The sequence below is a fragment of the Protopterus annectens genome, chromosome 9.part0 (genome assembly GCF_019279795.1).
Source record: "Protopterus annectens isolate FY-2018-M chromosome 9.part0, PAN1.0, whole genome shotgun sequence".
NCBI lineage: Eukaryota > Metazoa > Chordata > Ceratodontiformes > Protopteridae > Protopterus > Protopterus annectens.
Genome location: NC_056743.1, coordinates 837,315,183 through 837,334,008, shown reverse-complemented (window position 1 = coordinate 837,334,008; position 18,826 = coordinate 837,315,183). Strand labels below are relative to the sequence as shown.

The 18,826-nt window shown below is 41.2% G+C and overlaps 1 protein-coding gene across 2 annotated transcripts in view; it reads left to right on the top strand.

Moving 5' to 3' along the window:
- The window catches only part of SYNGAP1 (synaptic Ras GTPase activating protein 1), a 2,730,366-nt gene that overhangs the window by 1,697,349 nt on the left and 1,014,191 nt on the right, over positions 1–18,826 (top strand). For both annotated transcript variants that reach the window (XM_044083521.1, XM_044083520.1), the window contains one exon: positions 18,657–18,801. In XM_044083521.1, coding sequence (XP_043939456.1) covers positions 18,657–18,801 — 145 coding nt within the window. The remainder of the gene's footprint in view (positions 1–18,656; positions 18,802–18,826) is intronic.

Below are 18,826 nucleotides of genomic sequence, written 5' to 3'. Positions count from 1 at the left end.
TATGTGGTAATTTGTGGGCACTTTGTTTTTCCCAAAGGGGATGGCTATGCACTTTTTGGCATTTAGCTTTAGATCATGGCTCTGGCACCAGTTATCCGTCTCTGTGAGACCCTTTTGGAGGATGCTTGTGTCAGCTGGAGAATCGATTACAGCACCCAGTTTGCAGTCATCTGCGAACTTGGTCAGCCATAGTCTTCCCGTGTTAGCCTGTACCTCAGAGAAATATATACCGAACAAGAGAGGTCCCAGGACTGAGCGTTGTGGGACACCACTTGTAACTGGTTTAGAGTCTGACATGGCACCTGCTATTCTGACCATGTGGGTTCTATCACTGAGCCAGTTTGCAACCCATCTTGTGACACAGGGGTTGATATTTAAGCTGGTGAGCTTATTTATGATGCCCGAGTGGGGTATTGTGTCGAAGGCGTTTGCGAGGTCCAGGTAGGCTGTGTGGACTACCTTCCCTTCATCTATGGCTTTGATAACTGTTTCAAAGAAGTTGACCGGGTTCAAGAGGCAAGATCTGCCCTTGACGAAGCCGAATTGGGTAGGATCCAGTGTCTGGAGGTTCCCATTGTCTTTGTTTATGATTTCCACGATGATACGCTCCATAGCTTTGCAGACCAGGCTAGTCAGGCTTATAGGGCGATAGTTTCCGGGGTCTGTTATGGCACCACCTTTGTGGAGTGGGACCACTGTTGCTGTACGCCATTCCTTGGGTACATATCCTGTAATAAGGCTGAGATTGAACAGTGACTTTATATGAGGGTTTAGTTCTTCTTGGAGCTTGTGTAAGACGCAGCCCGGGACACCGTCGGGTCCCATTGATGCTGTGTTTTTTGCTTTGGTGAGGGCAGCTCTTACCTGTGCATCTGTGATCTCAGTAAGGCTACACTCTGTTGGGATAGACATTTGCTCTTTTGGGGGGGAAGGGAGAGAGAAGTTTGCACTGACCTTTCTGCCAGGATGTTGGCAATGTCTGTGGGTTCAGTGTATTTTTTGTCATTTTGCACTAACTCAGAGCATATCTGGGAGTTGCCTCCCAGGTTTCTGACATAACTAAAGAAGGCCTTGTGATTATCTTTAGTGTCTTGTGCAATTTTTCTTTCGAAGCTGGCCTTAGATGATTTTATGAGGGATCGTAGTTTCTTGCTAGTACTGATCAGTGACGCCTTCCCTTTTTGGGATTTTGCTCTGTCATGTAGTAGCTTTCTCCTTCTGTTGTATAGCTTATTTATGGCCGGGGTCCACCAGACAGGTCTCATGACTTTGGAGGAGTGAGTCTTGATTTTATTTGGGATAGCATGCTCCATGCATTCCTGTAGGTGTCCATAGAATGCTTTTGTAAAGGATTCTGCATTTTGGGCCGTATTTTCCACTGGCCCGGGGGCTTTGAAGGATTCCACCTCAGTTTTGAGAAGTGTGAAGTTTGCTTTTGAGAAGTTCTTCTCCGTGGTTTCCTTGGCTAGGGGTGGGGATGGAATATGGATGTCCAGTGAAATTTGTTTATGGTCTGATCTTACCAATGAGGGGTATACCTCTGGTGTGGAACATAGAGACCCCATGTTGGTGATGACCAGATCCAATATGTTTTCCCCTCTTGTGGGAGTGGTGATCAGTTGCTCCATAGAATTTGAGTTTATAAATTCTAGGAACCGTTGGGTGAGGGTGTTTGGGCTTGAGACTTTTCCCAATCGATGTTTGGTTAGTTGAAGTCACCCAATATAATAGTGTTTGGAGAGACCTTCATATTCTCCAGTGTTCTCAGGAAAGCCGAGTGAGGTTCCTGTGTTTGGGAGGGTGGTCTGTAGCAGGCTACAAACTGAAAGGCAGTTTTTCCCACTGTTAGTTGCACATGGATGGTCTCCGATGCTTCGTGCAGTGCCACTAACCTGGAGGTGTGGGTATCTTTGATAAATATGGATACTCCCCCTCCTTTTGTGGTTCGGTCCGAGTTTTGGGGCCGGAAAGCATGGTATGAAGTATAATCTGTTAGTGCTGGGGTGCTGTCGGGAGCCTTGAACTAGGTTTCTGTTACTGCACAGATATCAATATTCTCCATACTGAGGAGAGTCTCGAGTGTATGCATCTTGAGGTTTAGACTTCTGGCGTTGAGCAGCATTACCCTTAGTTTTTTTTTTCTTTGTGTTGTCTATGGGGGTGGATTTTTCTTTTGAGCCTTGCCTAAAAAAGTCACTATGGGGGAGGCAAGAGCCTTTGCCAGTATTCAAAAACCCAGGGGTGACAGGTTCAAGCCATCCCTAGCGAAGCAACCTGGCTTGTCGAGCATGTCATCCCAGGCTGACAGACACTGGATCCCCTTTGAATGACACCAATACTTTAGCCATTTGTTAAAATTGATCATTTTATCTTTATACTGTGGCATCATTCTTGGTGAGGGTAAGATGCTACTCAAGGTCAGGGTCATACTGGCCTGGGCTACATGATCAAATAGCTCCTGTACGTCTTTTTTCATGTAGTCCAGGGAGGTACATCTCAGATCATTCACACCAGCATGGACAATGACGGAGTCATATTTGTACTTGCTTTGGAGTGACCTGAGTGCTTGTGTTATGTGGCAGATCCTGGCACCCGACAGGCAGCTTACAGTAACCTTCTCCTTGTTCAGCCTGGTGAGTGGTACATCAGTGTGTCTGACAACAGAGTCACCTATTACAAGTGTATTAGGTGTGTTGTTTAGCCTTAAGGGGTGTGACTGTGTGGCACACTGACTTTGTGAGCTATGTGCTACGTGAATATTGTTTTGTAGTAGGTGTTGCTTGGATGCCTGCTTTGGAGGTCTCTGCTGCTTAGGTAGATTTTTATTTAGAGCCTCCGAGTACGTTTCTGAAATTTAAGAAAGTTCAGTTACAGATTTGCTGTTCTGAACTGTTTGTAAGTTTCTTGGAGGCCAGTGCTTGCTTGGGCTAAAGGGAAGTCTCTGTGTTCACTAGTGGCAGTGGTTAACACTGAGCAGCCTGCCTGACCCTGTAGGAGTGGTTACTGCCTAGAAGCTGTAGTTATTGGCCAGTTTAGGTCAATTCTAAATTCCTTGATCTCTCTGTCTTAAAACCCTGCAACTCTCTTTTTGCGTGGTGTTGCGCACAGAGCAGTGTGGCTTAAACAGGTTTAAAGTATTGCCGGCTCCACAAAGTCTGCTCTTCACTTTTTCCCTTAGAACTGCTCTAAATCTCTAATTAAGCACTCTATTTTCATTCTAAAGCCCTGCACTTGCTCGTATAAGTAATCTCATAGGTAAACACAAACTAAAGCACTACATCCTCTTATACTCCTTCTAAGCACTTGCTCCCTATTGGTTCTTTCTGATCAGTCAATAAGTAGTTCCCTGTATTATTCAGGCATGTCCAAAGGTCACTTTCAAGTTTACTCTCCAGTCCAGCTGGTGAATCTGGGAATCTTGAGGCAATGTTACAACTGCCTTATGCATACAGACCAACCTATCCTCCTCCCAACAAGCTCAAATATATGTGAGAGATGCAACTATATAGCCATACTGGAGGCTAAGCTCTCTCTCAATCCAGTACTGGCACAGCCTGTCAGGAGGAGAAGGTAACCACACACACCATAAATCCAGTCTCACATAGACCTATCGCATCAGCAAACCAAACACATAAACACACAAAAACATACTCGGAGGCTCTAAATAAAAATCTGCCTAAGCAGCAGAGACCTCCAAAGCAGACATCCAAGCAACACCTACCACGAAACAATATCCAAGTAGCACATAGCTCACAAAGTCAGTGTGCCACACAGTCACAGCCCTTAAGGCTAAACAACACACCTAATACACTTGTAATAGGTGACTCTGTTGTCAGACACACTGACGTCCCACTCACCAGGCTGAACAAGGAGAGGTTACTGTAAGCTGCCTGTCGGGTGCCAGGATCTGCCACATAACACAAGCACTCAGGTCACTACAAAACAAGTACAAATATCTTTCCTCAGTAACATTTCTAAAGTCACCACCCCGAGTATTAGGAGTCACCATCTCATTTACCCTAAAACCAAATATATGCTCCCATCCACATTCAACATAATGCTTGGCAAGGGCATTGTGTACATCAACTTTATTTATCCTGTTAACATGATCTCTCATTCTTTCCAGCAAAGACCTGTTTGTCTTGCCTATGTAGAAACAATCACATGCTCTGCACTTGGCTAGGTAAACCAGATTTTTGCTTCTACAATCGGAAGTGACATTAAAGCAAAACCTCCTATTAGTAGATGGATGGACAAAATCCACATATGAATCTATAAACGTGCAAAAATTGCATCTCAAGCAGCAACGCATACGAGGTCTGCTCACTGATTTTCCCTTCTCCTGTGTGGAATTTTTGTAACACAACTGTCTCTTCAGAGACTTTTTGTTTTTAAAACTTAACCTAGGGTATTCACCTACAATAGAGCGAATATCTTGGTCTAAATGTAAAATAGACCAGTTGTTCTTAATAATTCCTATAATGTCACTGACATCACAAGTATAATAAAGAAACATAGGTAGTGTCTCTTTCTTCCTGGGGGTACTTTCAGTCTCATTACATGAGTCCACTCTATGTGTAAAAAAAGGGTCTACCCCTTTCCCTCCTATTTTCATGTGTAAAACGAAAAGCGTCAACTACCTCCTTCCTCTTCTAACCCCTATCAATTAATTCCTGTTGAAAACAATTGTGTGCCTCATACAACATATCTTCATTATTTAGTCTTGACAAACGCATACATTGCCCTTTGGCAACATTCTTGAAGACATGACTATGTTCTTTCTGCAGCTTTTTCTATGTAAAGTTGTGGTCAAGTGTCCCATAGAATTAACAAAAACCTTTACATATAAATAATCTATTTCTGTCACTGAAATTGTAAAAGTGAACAAAAGAAATGCACAGTGTTGTTTAAATAAGATATAAAATCAAAAAGTTGTGCCTCCGTCCCCCTCCAAACCAAAAAAAGGTAATTCACAAACCATCTATACAGTACAACGCTCGATGAAAACCCAGAGTAAAAATGTGTTTCTCCTTCCATGCAGCCATAACAGTGTTGGCATAGCTATTGGCACAACTAGTGCCCATAGTTACGCCAACCTTCTGCAAGAAAAGATGTTGATTGAACATAAAAATATTATTTTCTAAGACCATTTCTAAAAATAAGCATATAAGGTCAATTGTTATCACATCATAACCACTTTTAATTGTTAAAAATTCCTTCAGCATTGTAATACCATCCACATGCGGAATGCATGTGAAAAGAGATACAACATCCAAGGTAACCAAGAAATAACTCCCATCAAAATACAAACCATTCGTGGCCTCATATAAATCGCCCCAAGACTGCTGTGTATCCCTCAAAACTTGCATCTGTGCATTAAGAACAGGTCTTAACTTTTTCTCTATTAAAACAGAGATTGGCTCAGTAGTCCAGCCTTTGCCAGACACTATAGGTCTGAATGAAGGTCTCTCTTTGCATTTATGAATTTTGGGCAGTCCTTGAAACACAGGGACTACAGGATATTCCAATGTTAAATAATCAAGTAATTCTTTAGAAATTAAACCACTCTGTAAACAGTTACTCAGACTTCAGTGAATTCTGTTGCACACTAAACTGACATCTTCAAAACTAATTTCATTGTAAACCTCAGTGTCATTCAAAATTCCCATCATACTACTATCATAAAAGTCAGTATCCATCACAACGATGGACCCTCCTTTATCTGCAGACTTTATGGTTAGCTCTGTGTCCCTTTGTAACTCCAACAATGCTTGCCGCTGGTCAGCATTTAAATTACCAAACGTCTTTCTCAAGCCTCCATCATTATAGGTGGCCATTAAATCATATTCACATTTTTTAAAAAATGTTTCAAGTACAGGATTTAATAAAGGTTGAAAAACACTGGGTCTGCTAAATGAGACACCCTCAGTAGTATAATTTGTGTCTGCATACATTACTTTAAGCATGATATTTCTAGCAAACTTTTTAATATCTATAATAGTGTCACTTGGGCAGGAGCCCTGAGCCCGAATAAATGATAGACCATGCTCCAGTAAAGATATTTGTGCTACAGTCAACTTTTTTCTTGAGATGTTATATATTACCGAACCACTTGGTCCCTCCACATGGTTTTTACAGTCTGAGATCTGTCTTCCATCAGCCGCTGCTGCTTCCTCCCTCGGCTCTGTGAACATGAATAATGTGATTTCTCCCTCTGTCGAATAGGAAGAGGTAAAGGGAGTGTCTCCATAGAACCATTCACATTTGTAAATTTCGGCCATACATCTACCGGCTTAGAAAGCAAAGCCGGATTTAAAGGGGAACTACCTGACGTGCTGGCAGTATTAGTAGAATCCATATTATTACTGCTATCAGAACTGTGGTTCACATTATGATTATTAACAGAAGAAGCCTTAAATACAGCAGTGTTCTTATCTTTCTGGGCATCATTAGTATTCTCTATCACATTAGTGGCTACACTTGAATTCCTCGGCCAGGTCAAAACATTGCCCTTAGAAAAGTCAGTAGTGTCCCTTACTAATTTCTTCATTTTCTGAGCTCTCAATCTTTGCTCATAGGAGGACACATTGTCAGTAACTCTGTCCATTTTCACAAAAAATTCTTCTTTTTACAGTTCAAGCATTTAACTTTATATTTTATCAACAGAATCAGTCAGTTCTTTCTCCAAAGGTTTAAAATGTTCTATTAATAAACATATGTAATTAAAGCTAAGTTCTAAGTTCATTTGCTGCCACTTACTTAGTAAGTCAGGTTGAGTTGCTCCATATGTCGCCATGAGTAAAACTCATAGTCCACGAGGTATAACTTTAAGGAACAGGCATGCCTCTAGGTGCAAGCGTTGCCATTGTTAAACTTTACCCTTCTAATTCTTACTTTTCTCTTGCATGCTGCATTATAATAATAATAATTATAAATAATAAGCTATCTGTTTTAAGCCGATGTTCCTCACCCAATGTAATGTCTTTGTGCATCAGATGTGACCATAAGGCAGTATTGTTTGAAATAAAAATGAAATCCAGGAATCCAGAGAAGCCAAAAACCTTTAGGAACTGTGCCAAGGCCAATCTCTCTCCACTAAGCGATTCCTAGGCTAAATTCTAAACATCCCCAAACCCAGTAAACAGCATGGCATATGCTGAGCTATTTACAAAATCTCTGTACAGCCATACTGATAGCTGTATAGAGTACGCTGTGCTCACTCATGTTAAGGATAAGACAAACGCAAAAGACAAGCCACCCTGGTGGAATCACAGTGTCAATCAGTTATACAACAAAAGAAAAAAAATCTTGTCCAAGCATAGGAGGAACAAAGTCATGCATACTAAAAGCCCAGTGACCAGTCTAAACAGGCAGATAGGAGGGTTAATTAATACTCTGTAGGCTAAATCTGAAGAAAAAAATAGCACCTCAGGCAAAGGACAACCTCAAAGCTTTCTACAGCTATGTCTGTAACCTCAGAGGAGATTAGCAACAATGCGCAGAACTTATTGTAATTGGCATCACTCACACTGAACCAGAGGCCACTGCCACCCTTTTGGATGTCAGTTTCAGCTCAAAACTCCCCCTCTCCAACTCCCCCAGTTATCCAATGGAAATCCTGCATACCACAATCCCCCCAACCATTACTGGGGAATGTGTCATCAATGCACTTTCCAAGGCCAAAAACAATGAATGGATGAGCCAGATAACATTCCGGGAAGCTTAATAAATAGAGTGAAACATGACCTCTCTGGTCCACTTGAATCACTTTTCAACTAGAGCTGTCAGTCAGGTTTTGTGCCAAGGAATGGAATACGCCTACAGTCATCCAACCACTGATATGGGTAACTACATCCATAAGTCTGACCATCGTCTTATGTAAGGCCATGGAAAGAATCATTATGGGCATGATACATGAGTACATAGATAACCTGCAAGTTTGGACTTATCGCAGTTCGGTTTTGTTAAAGGAAGGTCATATCTGTTAAATGTGGTGGACTATTTTGAGAGGGTCAGAAAAGCATTGGATGAAGGTAGGACAGTGCACACAGCGTACCTTGACCTGGCCAAGTGTTTTGATACAATACCCCACTCAAACATTATAAATAAGTTCACTAATTCAGGTATAAACCCTTTTATCACCCGATGGATAGCCATGTGGCTCACTGATAGGACCCAGGAGGTCAAAATAGGTGAGGCCACCGCCATCAAGATGCCAATCACTAGAAGAGTACTCCAGGGCTTTGTAGTGGGCCTGCTCCTTTTTGGCATCTGTTTCCCTGAATTTTTTTTATTTAGCATTTGTTTACCAGGAAAGTCCAACTGGGACAGACCCCATTCTCAGTGGAGGACTGGGGAGAAGCACTCCAGATGCAGGAGTGCATGTCTTTGGAATGTGGGAGGAAATGCATGCAAATGCAGGGAGGACATGCAGACTCTGCACAGAAGGCACCACAGCTGAGAATCGAACCAGAGCACCTCTTGCTGTGAGGTGACAATGCTAACTTCTGCACCACTGTGCATTCCTTTCAACCATGCTGAATTCCTTGGCACTTACTGAATTTGAGGCCCAAATAATGGGGTGCCACAAATTTTTGATTGGCCCCCTTTATTCCGGATTATCTCCCGGCCTTTTTAAAAAATTTTTCCTCAGTAGTTTTCTGCTGATTTCATTGCATATGCGATGACATCAACGTCATGAGCAGCCTGTCGAAATTCAGCTTGAAGGGTGTGACTGCTAAGTGCTGACTAATTGGCTAAGCTTTTGTTTATGTTTGGGCAGGCAGCAGCAATGTGCGTCTTGGACTTCAGGTGCAGCAGCTATCCTAAAGGCGTACTTCTTTCAAGCAGACAGAGTCAGCAGCTGAGTCAGTTTAGAGACGGTCGGGACTCGGGAGGTCTGGCTACAGTACACAGGCTACGGAGCGGAATTGTGAGAGAGCAGCAACAGACCCAGCAGTGATTTTTTTTTTTTTTTTTTTTTATTTAGAAGTCTGATTTACAGTCAGTGATATCATAGATAGTCAGCAAGGCTACCCCGTCCCCAAGCAAGCCGTTCGTTTCAGACTTCAGTGAGTGCAGCAGGGCACCAGGCAGATCTACACTTTGTGCAACTATTTGAATTATCAGGTCCATAACCACTTTTACAGGTATTTTAATTATCAGGTCTGTAACTGCTTTTGCGGGTATTTGAATTATCAGGTCTGTAACCGCTTTTGCAGGTATTTGAATTATCAGATCCGTTACCCCACACTGCATATATGATCTATGTTCCTTTACTGTGTAAGGAAAACTGCAGCAGAAGTAGATATATAGTTTACTTGCTCACTATTTATTGGTGCAATAATGCTGTTGTTATCTGCTGCATAGCTTGTTAAACCACACACTTAAAGATGTATATGTTCTGCTTTGGGCAGCTTCTGTTTTTTTTCAGTAGACAAGAGCTTTATTTGTAAAACATTAAATGGATATTAATGAAGACAGAATGTGGTCTGAAGGCTTGGGAGGAAGTATATAACAACAGTCACTGAAGAAGGATACATAGACATTCTCTCTCTTCTTTGCTCAGGGTAGTAACGTGTTAAGATCATAAAACTTTTCATGTCTGATATAACAGCTGTGGTGCCATATGACTTCTCAGTAGTTCCTGGTGACTTGACAAATGCACGTTCCCTTAACATATCTCATAATGCATGTCTAAGTACCTTCTACCTTGATAGTTTGGGACTCTGTGACTTTCTTCTAGCTAGTGTGCACCTCTCTGTTCTTGTAATTTGCCCTAGCCTTGTATAATCGCCAGAGTTTATCCATGTATAAAAAGAGAATGAATAATTATATGCAGGAATGTTAATCTGATATGGTTTGGGTATCCAGGAATTGTCTGTAACCACTTTTGCAGGTATTTGAATTATCAGGTCCGTAACCGCTATTTGAGGTTCAGGTATTTGAATTATCAAGTCTGTAACCGCTATTTGATGTGCAGGTGTTTGAATTATCAGGTGTACCTCTCAACTGTACAGATTTTGGCAGAATATCCAGATTTTTGCTTCATATCTTTGGTCAGTTTTTCATAATATTGTGTTTTTTTGGCAAATTACTGTCAAATCATTAAAGATTGAAGTTAGAAAGTAATGACAGACATTTGAGATTCAGACCTCCTACCCTTCAGAAAATTCATGCTAATGCAAAATCTGTTATTCTATCTGTCCCACAGTGTCCCACTTTTACTTATGGCTTTGTCCAGATTACTTGCTCTGAGAGGTAGTGTGTGTTATGGTTTTGTCCAGATTTCTTGCTCTGAGAGCTAGTGTGTGTGCTATAGCTTTGCCCAGATTTCTTGCTCTGAGAGGTAGTGTGTGTGTGTTATGACTTTGTCCAGATTTCTTGCTCTGAGAGGTAGTGTGTGTCTTATGGCTTTGTCCAGATTTCTTGCTCTGAGAGGTTTTGTGTGTGTGTGTGTGTGTGTGTGTGTGTGTGTGTGTGTGTGTGTGTGTGTGTGTGTGTGTGTGTGTGTCTGAGAGGTAGTGTGTGTGTGCTATCGCTTTGTCTGTTCATCAGTTTGTGTTTGAAAGTTGGTATCCCACAATTCCATTGGAGCGAGTGGGGTTACATAATTATGTATGTATATTTTATGTTATTTAGCGTACAGATGTGTACCTATTTTTCATGGGCCTTTGTCCAGATTTTTGATGTTTCCAGGTTGAGAGGTATGCCACTGTGCCACCCAGGAAATGGAAGCAAATGCTGAAGATTTATGGCTGATTACGTTTGCAGATGATTGCAAGCTGGGGGTTATCGTTGTCTCCCCTGCAGACAATAGCATTCTTCAAGAAGGCCTATCTCTGACTAACAAATGTTGACAAAGCCATGGTCTTAAACTCAGTACTAAGAAATGCATAATTATAGATTTTCAGAAGTCAACCATGCCGGCTAAATACTATGATGATAATATGCTTCTAAGAGTTGGCCCAGTGATCAGTGATCTGGGTACACACATAGACATTAGTTGAGCACCACATGGCTACTGTGGAGAGGAAATCCTTTTATATTGCACAACTTATAAGTAAGAGCATGGCATCTAGGTCCAAAGAGGTCATTATTCCGCTGTACTCCCCCCTTATCAGACCAGTCATAGAGTATAGTGCTCCCCTCGGTATGTGCATGACCAGGCTTATGCAGCAACTACAGTGACCTCAGAGGTTCCTTACAAAAATAATTCAAAGCATAACAAACCTGCCTTATACAGAAAGCCTTAAAGCCCTGTCACTCTACCCAGTCTCCTATAGATTACTGAGGGGTAATCTATGCCTGGCTTACAAGGCATCCACAAACCCCACACTTATGAATCTCCTGCATATTCGTAAATCAGCCAGTACTAGAAGTACAAGGTCAAAGGACCTGAATTTTGTCTGCGACTTAAACAGAACATGTCAGAGAGACAGATATGTGTCCCAGAGAACATGCTTCTTTTGGAACAAGCTTCCCATTCATGTGAAGCTGACTTTGCCTGTTACCCAGTTTAAATGCAACCTGAACCAGTGGATGGGGAATAGGAAATTTACACTCGGTCTGGCACCCATGTTCCTTATGGACAGAGGTAGCTTATAAATCCTTGGCTCTCGATGTCCTACTTGGACACAGGACTTGGCTAGGCTAAGAAATGCCCCCTGGGTCATTAGCCTAGTAACAATCTTTAAATCTATGACTTACTGTTAATAATCAAGTCAGCTACCACTCCAAACTACAATATTTCACCATGCACAGTATGCATTACTATACTTATACTTTTTCCCTTTGCATTTAAAAACATAATTTATTTTATTACATTATATTTTATGATAATATTAAATCATTTAGGACAAATATATATAAAAGAAAAATTATTTTACTTACGTTTAATTTTTTTCCAGCCACTGGGGATGCACAAGCCACTGCATTTCTTTGTGCCAGTCCCAAGCCCGGATAAATGGGGAGGGTTGCGTCAGGAAGGGCATCCGGCATAACATTTTTCCAAATCATACATGCAGACAACAGTACAGATATACATAACGGATCGGTTGAGGCCCGGGTTAACAATGACCGCCACCAGTACTGTTGGTCAGCAAGGTGCTGGCAGAAATTGGGCTACTGTTGGCCGAAGGAGGAGAAGAGGGGGAAGGCATGCCTAAAGGCAGGTAAAGGCTAGGACTGTGATAGTGAGGGCTGGAACTTTGAATGTTGGCAGTATGACTAGTATAGGGAGAGAGCTAGCTGATATGACGGACCGAAGGAAGGTTGGTATATTGTGTGTGCAAGAGACCAGATGGAAGGGGAGCAAGGGTAGGTGTATTGGAGGTGGTTTCAAATTGTTTTATCATGGTGTGGATGGGAGGAGAAATGGCATAGGCATTATCCTGAAGGAACAGTATGCTAAGAGTATTTTGGAGGTGAAAAGAGTGTCGGATAGAGTGATGTTTATGAAGCTGGAAATTGATGGTGTAATGATGAATGTTGTTAGTGCATATGCTCCACAAGTTGGGTGTGCGATGGATGAGAAAGAAAAATTTTGGAGTGAGTTGGATGAAGTGGTGATGACTGTACCCAAGGGTGAGAGACTGGTGATTGGAGCAGATTTCAGTGGGCATGTTGGTGAAGAGAACAGAGGGGATGAAGAAGTGATGGGTAGGTATGGTGTTAAGCAAAGGAATGCAGAAGGTCAGATGGTAGTGGATTTTGCGAAAAGGATGGACATGGCTGTGATGAATAAGTATTTTAACAAGAGGAAGGAGCATAGGGTGACATATAAGAGTGGAAGATGCACACAGGTGGATTATATCTTATGTAGAAGGGCCAGTCTGAAGGAGATTGGAGACTGTAAAGTGGTGGCAGGGGAAAGTGTAGTTAGGCAGCATAGGATGGTGGTTTGTAGGATGACACTGGTGATCAAGAAAAGGAGGATGAGTGTGAGGGCAGCACCAAGGATCATATGGTTGAAATTGAAAAAGGATAATTGTGAGGTGATGTTCAGGGAAGAGTTAAGACAGGCACTGGGTGGCAGTGAAGAGTTACCGAACAGCTGGGTAACTACAGCAGAGCTAGTAAGAGAGATGGCTAGAAAGGTGCTTGGTGTGACATCTGGAAAGAGGAAGGAGGACAAGGAGACCTGGTGGTGGAATGAAGAAGTACAAGAGAGTATACAGAGAATGAGGTTGGAGAAGAAGAAGTGGGATTGTCAGAGAGATGAAGAAAGTAGACAAGAGTATAAGGAGATGAGGTGCATGGCAGAGAGAGGTGGCAAAGGCTAAGGATAAGGCATATGAAAAGTTGTATAAAAGGTTGGACACTAAGGAGGGAGAAAAGGACCTGTACCTGTACCGATTGGCTAGACAGGGGGACCGAGCTAGTAAAGATGTGCAGCAGGTAAGGGTGATAAAGGATAATGAGGGAACCGTACTCACAAGTGAGGAGAGTGTGTTGAGCAGATGGAAAGAGTACTTTGAGGGGCTGATGAATGAAGAGAATGAGAGGGAGAGAAGGTTGGATGATGTGCGGATAGTGAATCATGAAGTGCAGTGGATTAGCAAGGAGGAAGTAAGGATAACTATGAACAGGATGAAGAATGGAAAGGCTGTTGGTCCAGATGACATACCTGTGGAAGCATGGAGGTGTTTAGGTGAAATGGCAGTGGAGTTTTTAACTAGATTGTTTAATGAAATCTTGGAAAGTAAGAGGATGCCTGAGGAATGGAGAAAAAGTGTTTTGGTACCGATTTTTAAGAATAAGGGTGATGTGCAGAGCTGTAGTAACTATAGAGGGATTAAATTGTTCAGTCACAGCATGAAGTTATGGGAAAGAGTAGTGGAAGCTAGGTTAAGAAGGGAGGTGATGATTAGTGATCAGCAGTATGGTTTCATGCCAGGAAAGAGCACTACAGATGCGATGTTTGCTCTCTGTGTGTTGATGGGGAAGTACAGAGAAGGTCAGAAGGAGTTGCATTGTGTCTTTGTGGATTTCGAGAAAGCATATGGCAGAGTGCCTAGAGAGGAGTTGTGGTATTGTATGAGGAAGTCGGGAGTGTCAGAGAAGTATGTAAGAGTGGTACAGGATATGTACGAGGGTAGTGTGACAGCAGTGAGGTCTGCGGTGGGAGTGACAGATGCATTTAAGGTGGAGGTGGTATTACTTCAAGGATCAGATCTGAGACCTTTCTTATTTGCAGTGGTGATGGACAGGTTGACAGATGAGATCAGACAGGAGTCCCCATGGACTATGATGTTTGCAGATGACATTGTGATCTGTAGTGAGAGTAGGGAACAGGTGGAGTAGACCCTGGAGAGGTGGAGATATGCTCTAGAGAGAAGAGGAATGAAGGTCAGCAGGACTAAGACAGAATATATGTGTGTGAATGAAAGGGAGGATAGAGGAATGGTGAGGATGCAGGGAGTAGAGGTGGCAAAGGTGGATGAGTTTAAATACTTGGGATCAACAGTTCAGAGTAATGGTGAGTGTGGAAGAGAGGTGAAGAAGAGAGTACAGGCAGGATGGAGTGGGTGGAGAAGAGTGTCAAGAGTGATTTGTGACAGACGAGTACCAGTAAGAGTGAAAGGAAAGGTCTACAAGAGGGTAGTGGGACCAGCTATGTTATATGGGTTGGAGACAGTGGCACTGACAAAAAGGCAGGAGTCAGAGCTTGACGTGGCAGAGTTGAAGATGTTAAGATTTGCACTGGGTGTGATGAGGATGGACAGGATTAGGAATAAGTATATTAGAGGGTCAGCCCAGGTTGGAAGGTTTGGAGACAAAGCCAGAGAGGCAAGATTACGTTGGTTTGGACATGTGCTGAGGAGGGATGCAGAGTATATTGGGAAAAAGATGCTAAGGATGAAGCTGCCAGGTAACAGGAAAAGAGGAAGGCCTAAGATAAGGTTTATGGATGTGATGAGAGAGGACATGCAGGTGGTTGGTTTGACAGAGCAAGATGCAGAGGACAGGAAGAAATGGAAACAGTTGATCTGCTGTGGCGACCCCTAATGGGTGCAGCCGAAAGAAGAAGAAGACTTTATTATTAGTCTTCTGCACAGTCCTCACTCTCTCACCTTTCTGGTTCAAATGCCAGTTTACCCTCACGGGCACAAATCAAGACTAAAGTTTTTTTATTTTCCCACTAGTTTGAGCAACTCATAGTGGGACGTATATTTTCCATTTTTTCCACTGTTCATCATATTCATCTAGCTGTTAGTCTTCTTCTTAATCCCCATCTTCTTAGAGTACCAGCATCTATTTCAAATCCAAGCTTCTCTCATATCTTCTGGTCAGCTCCTAAGCTTCTCTCTGTTGCTCAAACATTTCTTTTCGATCAAAGAAAATAGTTTCCCTGGCATAGTCACTTGTAGACCACCTTGCCTGCATAGAGTATAGAAAGAGAAGCTTATTCACCTTGCTGACTGAAGTTTTGTTGACTAAACTTTTTTGTCTTCTCCAAAGCCAGGTCTGCCTTCATATACATTTTTGATCATCCTGAAAAATGTTGTAAAAGCCTTCAACCTCTCTGATATTGCAAAAAGTCTCAGATTTTCTCTTCATGCTATATCTTCTAGATCTACTGCTCTCTGAAAGAGATCTTCATTTAATGCCTCAGTCTTCATTTCTGTGTCTGATTTCTTCAAACTTATCAGTTCATCTCCTTGATTCATTTAATACTTTTATTTTTTTCTGGTTTTCATTTGATGTTTGTCATATTGATCACTGCTGAAAAAGAAAAAGTGAAATTTTCTAAAAGTAGCATCATGGTCTTCTGTACATATGTTTACAAAGGACTACAAATTAGATTCCTTCTCCAGGTCTTGGGCAGGCGTTACTAGGACCATTCCCCAGGGGTTCTTGAACTCTCGTCCTTCATCCTCCCAGTCATTTATGATTTGGTTGTCTTCCCATATAGCTAAGGCTACTTCAGCAGTGATAAATATGATGAAAGTAGTACAGCTGTGTAAGTAAAATTACTATAACTGTAGATTTTTGAATGATCACTGCTGCAGTAGCCATTCCTTCCCACCACCCCTTATTTTTTGTTTTAGCTGCCATTGTGAGGACCTTTATGTTTATTTTGCTAGAATCGACATCTTCTGGGCTGAAGGGCTTTACACTCAAACCACTCTTCAGCTCTGCACATTCTAATGGTTAATGCAATGTACCCTATAACTTTGAAGCTGGACAGCTGTTATATCCCTAGCAGGATTTAAACCATATAGTTAAGGCTATTGCAGCAGTGATCATTAGAACATTTACTGTTATGGTAAGTTTACTTACACAACTGTACTTTCTTATATATTATTGTAAAGTCTCACTTATTTTAAATCATTCTGAATTCATCTGGTTTGTGTTTTCCTTCTGGTTTACTGGAAGCCTTCACCTTCATTGATTCTGCATGTTTAAGTATGCTTCTTGCTGACCACCCTTGGGGTTCGTCTCTTCCAGAACTTTTTCTAGTTAACTTTTTTATTTTACCCAGATTTTTTTCTTTGTTGATATTTTATGCATCTGCTAGCCAATAACTGAATTCCCCCCAAATGTATAGCTTTTACCTACTTTTTTAACACCTTCTCAGTTTTCACATTGTTTGAACTCTAGTTACCTTGGTCCTTAAGTCCAAGGTGTGGTTCTTGACAAGTCTATAACACAGGGATGTAGTTTATGGAGACTGCCTTTGTGGTGGAGTTGCAAATTCCTCTTAACCTTACTTTTGTAGTTCTGACCAACATGTGGGAGGGTGTATTTACCATGCTGTACATAGTACAAAATTTGGGAAGAAAATATTATTAATGATGATGATGGTGTGCAAAAATAAAAAGTTATAAGCTAGAATAATTTTTAACTATATGTACCGATGGTAAGCTTGTTTAGTAAGTACCTTTATGTCTTTGGCTTTTACAAAGCTTATTACTTGTTCTTTATAGTTTGTGTACCTACTTCATTGGCCTGTTGGGACCAAGTTAGTTGTGATGGTGGCTGCTCTTTTAAAATGTTTTCCATATGTTTTAATACTGACTTTACTTTACTGAACACTTTGTGCTATGAGAAGGTAACTGGGTTTACCTAAAAAAATAGATGACTGGATCAGAGGAACAAAGTATCTGATATTGTATTTGTATCTTGTCTTAAGAAAGAATACAAAACAAGTAGTGCATTGTACATGAAATTTTAATGACTTAAAGATTTGAAGGCAAAGAAAGCAAAATGTAACTTATATACTCCAAGAGAAAATGGTTTCTTATGTATTATTGCAACCAGGACCCGATGACACATTACTGACATCTTTTACATTCTGTTATCATTTCCAATGACAGTTTGGCTGCCATTGCCTTTTAATGACTGACGAAACTTGTGGTTTAAAATAAAATATAAATAAGTATTACGTGTATTGCAAGCTTTAAGAATCTGCTCTATATTCCCAAAATGCATGGTGACCTCCAAATTAACACCTGCGAGCACACATTAATGGTGCCTTGTCGTACTGGAAGGAAATGTTATCTTAAGTTGTATCTACGAGTACAAAAGAAGAAAGATGGCATGGCAGTCACACATGAAGGGACATTTTCCTGCTCCTGCCTTTCTTTCATGCATGACTTGACAGTTGAGAATAGCCTTCAAACTGTCATACAGTGTACGAGTCACCAGTGATTTAGATTTACCAACAGCCCTGCTGTTAAAGTTTACTGCACTCTGCCAGCACCTTATTGCACTTCTGCTTTTATTTCCCACTTCCTAACCCATCCATTCATTTAAAAGGACCAGATTTGTTCGAAGAGATATCATAAATGTACTGTTGCTGGCTCCCAACATTTGCCTGTAGGTTATAATCCGTAGGGGCTAGTATACTCATTGTAAGATGATGACATTGTATAATGCTGTCTAAATATTATTGTCTAGTGATTTTGCTCTCTGTAGTTTCAGAAGTGTTCATGTTGGTGCTCACTTGTACCTTACATAGGTGTTCTGTGTGTTGCGATTTGAGCAACTATCTTTAAATGCCAACAGCATTGATCCAAAAATGATATTTGGTGTAACAGGGCAGCATACCCCTCAATTGTCAATAATTTGAGGAACATTTCTGATTTAGCTCAAAAACTTTACTCTGTCCCTTCTGAACTTGCCGATGTTTTCAGATAATGTCTTTAAAAGATGTCAGCAGTGCGGCGTCGGGTCCTGGTTGCGATAATATGTAAGTACCGAGAAAACATTTCATTGAGCACTATATTCTTCAAGAGATATTATTTGAGATAGTTAGTTATGGAAGCTGGATGCTAGCATACAACATTGTGTTATGTGTCAAAGCATTACTTTCATGTTTAAGGAGCAGGCAGTAAAAGCTTTATAGTTATTTTAGTGTTGTCTGTGATGATCATTTTTTTTCAAAGATACCTTGTATGTAAAATAGTCCCTTAAACTGTTACGAATTACATGCAGTTTATTGAACAGATGGAATTCATTGGTGCTGTTAGTAAATCCTAATTTTCAGTAAATATGTGTTTTATGACAGGTTTAATGCTGTGATTGATTATGGACCATACTTCACTTTGGTGCACTGGTAGTACGTCACCAGATCATATTTTTAACATGACCTTAGTGTTCAACATTTCAGTATTACTACTGTTGAAGAGTTCTTCTTTTCCTTATTGTAGGTGAATTTATCCGTGCCCTCTATGAATCAGAGGAGAACTGTGAAGTGGATCCCATGAAGTGCTCCTCATCAACCCTGGCTGATCACCAGGCTAATCTCAGGATGTGCTGTGAACTAGCGCTTTGCAAGATTGTCAATTCTCATTGGTCAGTACTGCAATGATATTTATGT